Source organism: Gymnoscopelus braueri (assembly GCF_963280865.1).
Source record: "Gymnoscopelus braueri genome assembly, chromosome: 19".
Classification (NCBI taxonomy): domain Eukaryota; kingdom Metazoa; phylum Chordata; class Actinopteri; order Myctophiformes; family Myctophidae; genus Gymnoscopelus; species Gymnoscopelus braueri.
In genome coordinates, this window is record NC_137621.1 from 277,501 (window position 1) to 282,500 (window position 5,000).

General features: G+C 43.2%; 1 protein-coding gene across 1 annotated transcript in view; it reads right to left on the bottom strand.

The window, feature by feature from the left end:
- The window catches only part of dglucy (D-glutamate cyclase), a 27,954-nt gene that overhangs the window by 5,324 nt on the left and 17,630 nt on the right, over positions 1 to 5,000 (bottom strand). Inside the window, exons 6-9 of the mRNA XM_080414514.1 lie at positions 4,055 to 4,205; positions 2,960 to 3,082; positions 2,652 to 2,870; positions 135 to 252 (exon numbers count right to left, since the gene is read on the bottom strand). Of these exons, the coding sequence (XP_080270640.1) occupies positions 135 to 252; positions 2,652 to 2,870; positions 2,960 to 3,082; positions 4,055 to 4,205 (611 nt within the window). The remainder of the gene's footprint in view (positions 1 to 134; positions 253 to 2,651; positions 2,871 to 2,959; positions 3,083 to 4,054; positions 4,206 to 5,000) is intronic.

Genomic DNA, 5,000 nt, shown 5'->3' on the forward strand with positions numbered 1-5,000 from the left:
TGACGATGACATCATTAAAATGAGACAGGAAGTTACTAGTCCCTGTTTGAGTGTGTGTGTGTGTGTGTGTGTGTGTGTGTGTGTGTGTGTGTGTGTGTGTGTGTGTGTGTGTGTGTGTGTGTGTGTGTGTGTACCTGTGCATGTAGTGTGTGGGGAAGCCGGTTGTTATGGCGACAGAGGAAGCATGTGACAGTGACAGACAGCAGCGCAGCAGATCATCAGGAACCAACAACGCCTTGATGCCCCGCCCACCTGATGTACAAAACACAATAAAACCAAAGGGTTAACACAGTTTAAACACAATGAAACCAAAGGGTTAACACAGTTTAAACACAGTGAAACCAAAGGGTTAAAACAGTTTAAACACAGTGAAACCAAAGACTGTTCACTCTGCACACTGTTCACTGTTCACACTGCATTAGCAAGTGATCAGATGTGATCTGTCCAGGTCTGTGTGTTCAGACTGATTTAAACAACAGACTGTGTAGTGAGTACAGGTCTGTGTTCAGACTGATATAAACAACAGACTGTGTAGTGAGTACAGGTCTGTGTTCAGACTGATTTAAACAACAGACTGTGTAGTGAGTACAGGTCTGTGTGTTCAGACTGATATAAACAACAGACTGTGTAGTGAGTACAGGTCTGTGTTCAGACTGATATAAACAACAGACTGTGTAGTGAGTACAGGTCTGTGTGTTCAGACTGATATAAACAACAGACTGTGTAGTGAGTACAGGTCTGTGTGTTCAGACTGATATAAACAACAGACTGTGTAGTGAGTACAGGTCTGTGTTCAGACTGATATAAACAACAGACTGTGTAGTGAGTACAGGTCTGTGTGTTCAGACTGATATAAACAACATACTGTGTAGTGAGTACAGGTCTGTGTGTTCAGACTGATTTAAACAACATACTGTGTAGTGAGTACAGGTCTGTGTTCAGACTGATATAAACAACATACTGTGTAGTGAGTACAGGTCTGTGTGTTCAGACTGATATAAACAACAGACTGTGTAGTGAGTACAGGTCTGTGTTCAGACTGATTTAAACAACAGACTGTGTAGTGAGTACAGGTCTGTGTTCAGACTGATATAAACAACAGACTGTGTAGTGAGTACAGTCTGTGTGTTCAGACTGATTTAAACAACAGACTGTGTAGTGAGTACAGTCTGTGTGTTCAGACTGATATAAACAACATACTGTGTAGTGAGTACAGGTCTGTGTTCAGACTGATTTAAACAACAGACTGTGTAGTGAGTACAGTCTGTGTGTTCAGACTGATATAAACAACATACTGTGTAGTGAGTACAGGTCTGTGTTCAGACTGATATAAACAACAGACTGTGTAGTGAGTACAGGTCTGTGTTCAGACTGATTTAAACAACAGACTGTGTAGTGAGTACAGGTCTGTGTGTTCAGAATGATTTAAACAACAGACTGTGTAGTGAGTACAGGTCTGTGTGTTCAGACTGATATAAACAACATACTGTGTAGTGAGTACAGTCTGTGTGTTCAGACTGATATAAACAACAGACTGTGTAGTGAGTACAGGTCTGTGTGTTCAGACTGATATAAACAACATACTGTGTAGTGAGTACAGTCTGTGTGTTCAGACTGATTTAAACAACAGACTGTGTAGTGAGTACAGGTCTGTGTGTTCAGACTGATTTAAACAACAGACTGTGTAGTGAGTACAGTCTGTGTGTTCAGACTGATATAAACAGACTGTGTAGTGAGTACAGTCTGTGTGTTCAGACTGATATAAACAATAGACTGTGTGTGAGTACAGGTCTATGTTCAGACTGATATAAACAACAGACTGTGTAGTGAGTACAGTCTGTGTGTTCAGACTGATTTAAACAACAGACTGTGTAGTGAGTACAGTCTGTGTGTTCAGACTGATATAAACAACAGACTGTGTAGTGAGTACAGTCTGTGTGTTCAGACTGATTTAAACAACGTCAACGCCCTGCGTCCACATCTGCTTTGGTTACCGTGGTAACCACGTAGGCGTCATGACTTTTATCTCTTTATGTGTTCTTAAAATTCTTTATTTTCCTCTGACACTGCAGATAGGATCTTGTGAACCCATTTTCTGCCATGCTGTGAGATATGTCTTCATGTATAATGAATATATAATATTGCCATAGTGCTAGGAGACATTAAATATCTCCATCTGTCCACTGAACGCTGCTCAACATTTCTTCTGTCAAACTGATGCTGCTCTATTGTTTTGTTTTCATTAACCCCTAGCGCTCTGTAATGACGTCAGTGGAGCTCGGGTCGCGCTGCATGTGACGTTTTGGACAGTTAGACATGTGACTTGGTGTTTAGATCAGATTCCTGCGTTCAGACTGAGACACATCTTTAGAAATCAGATTTGAATCAGATTTGAAACCACTTCTGAATGTGGCTCAGGTCGGATTCCATGTGACCTCTGACCTGTCTCTGGGATTGTAATCTGGATGTGACACAGATCTGATTCAGTGTAAACGGCCCTTAGTCACTTATTCACCTTATTCACTGAGTCACTTGTTCACCTTATTCACTGAGTCACTTGTTCACATAGAGGTTCTGTAATGTTTCAATGGTTCAGGACTTTGGACAGTGTGTTGATGTACAACAGTGTGTGTGTAGTAGTGTGTGTGTACCTGGGTCCTCTCCTATGATCTTCTCCAGCTCTCTGATCAGAGTCACGGCGCGCTGCGATGCCAGGCTGTACAGCAAAGGATTGTGGGATATTTGGAAACAGAGGGGGGTCAGCTCAGGCCTCGAGGGGTCAGGGGGCGGGGTCAAACAGGAAGGGGAGGAGTCAGGAAGGTCGGTCATGAACATACATCCTGGAGAGTGACTGAACGCCACTGGAGGCTCTGTAGCGTTCAAGGTTCAAAGTTCAAGGTGAAATTCATCGTGCCTTCAGTTTAGTTAAGATGTTAAACAGCCAATCAACAGGACTCACTGCTGCTAAGGACCGCCTCTATGGCTGTCACTCCACAGGCCCAGAACACGGTGACATCATCAGGCTGCGACTCCACTGGCTCCCCGTAATGTGGTGTGGACAGGTCCTGTATGCCTAATAGAGCTAATTAACATATTCATTATTATTATGAATTATTATAATGTGGTGTGGACAGGTCCTGTATGCCTAATAGAGCTAATTAACATATTCATTATTATTATTCATTATTATAATGTGGTGTGGACAGGTCCTGTATGCCTATTAGAGCTAATTAACATATTCATTATTATTATTCATTATTATTATTATTATTATTATTGTTATTATGCCTAATAGAGGCATAATAATAATAAATGAATAAATCAATACATTAATGAGTTAATGTAACTCTAAACAGGTCCTTAATGTCTAGGAGAGCTAACAGGCTCTATGCACAGCAGACATACTGTAAATAAACTGGTCCTCTTCCTTACTTCCTTCACAGGTTGTTACAATGATACTAATGAAGGCTCTGTTCCATTCTGGTTGTTACAATGATACTAATGAAGGCTCTGTTCCATTCTGGTTGTTACAATGATACTAATGAAGGCTCTGTTCCATTCTGGTTGTTACAATGATGCTAATGAAGGCTCTGTTCCATTCTGGTTGTTACAATGACACTAATGAAGGCTCTGTTCCATTCTGGTTGTTACAATGATACTAATGAAGGCTCTGTTCCATTCTGGTCAAACACTGGAAACACTCTGCTACACCTGCAGTGGGTCTCAAAGTGTGGTTCAGGGACCCTCATGGTTCCACATGGACCCTTACGGGTGTGTAACTCTTGAGTTATGAGGGTCCTTGAAATTAAAAAGTGTGAGAGCCACTGTGTTACACTAAATGGAACAGAGCCTTCATTAGTATCACCTGTGAAGAAGTAAGGAAGAGGCCCTATTTATTTACAATACGTGTGTGTATGTGTGTGTGTGTGTGTGTGTGTGTGTGTGTGTGTGTGTGTATGTGTGTGTGTGTGTGTGTGTGTATGTGTGTGTGTGTGTGTGTGTGTGTGTGTGTGTGTGTGTGTGTGTATGTGTGTATGTGTGTGTGTGTACATACAGGCGTCTCCTATGTGTATAGGTGCTCCATGACAGTGTGTATTCTGGTGTGTGACGCTAACAGCTGTATCCAACATGCTAGCAGGGATGGGACGCATGGTCACCACTAGGGGGCTCCAAAACACTCCTGCTGCAACACAGGGGACTGCAGTCTACACACACACACACACACACACACACACACACACACACACACACACACACACACACACACACACACACACACACACACACACACACACACACACACACACACACACACACACACACACACACACACACACAAATATATGCATCTATTTTAATGTATATGTTACAGGGAAATTGGAGAACCAGGGAAATTGGAGAAGGCGTGCTCGTTTTTACCACCCACCCAGCAATTCTGTAGAAACAACACTAGAGGGAGCCACGAGCCAGGCTTCACAACTAAAGTGCACAAACATATATGGCCGAGACTACAAACACACACACACGAGCGTGCGCGCGCGCACACGCGCTCATGCTTTCAATTTGGTTTATTGAAAGCATGACTGTTAAGATACTTTTATTGTGTTCTGGCTTTTGTCTTAGTTTCTCCCACACACACACACACACACACACACACACACACACACACACACACACACACACACACACACACACACACACACACACACACACACACACACACACACACACACACACACACACACACACACACACACACACACACACACACACACACACACGAAAAGAACTATTCTGTCCCTATCGGTTCACAACTCGGACGGCGCTGTTTCGACTAGCAGAGCATCGGCCTGGAGGCGCGCCTCCTCGGCCTCAAGCTCTGCTGAGTCGGCGCGCCTCCGTCATGGACAATAACTATTATCACGTGTGCGTGTGAACGCGTGTTCAGCGTTCCCCTAGCGTTGCTTCCTGGTTGCTATGTGGGAGGGAACAACAAAAGA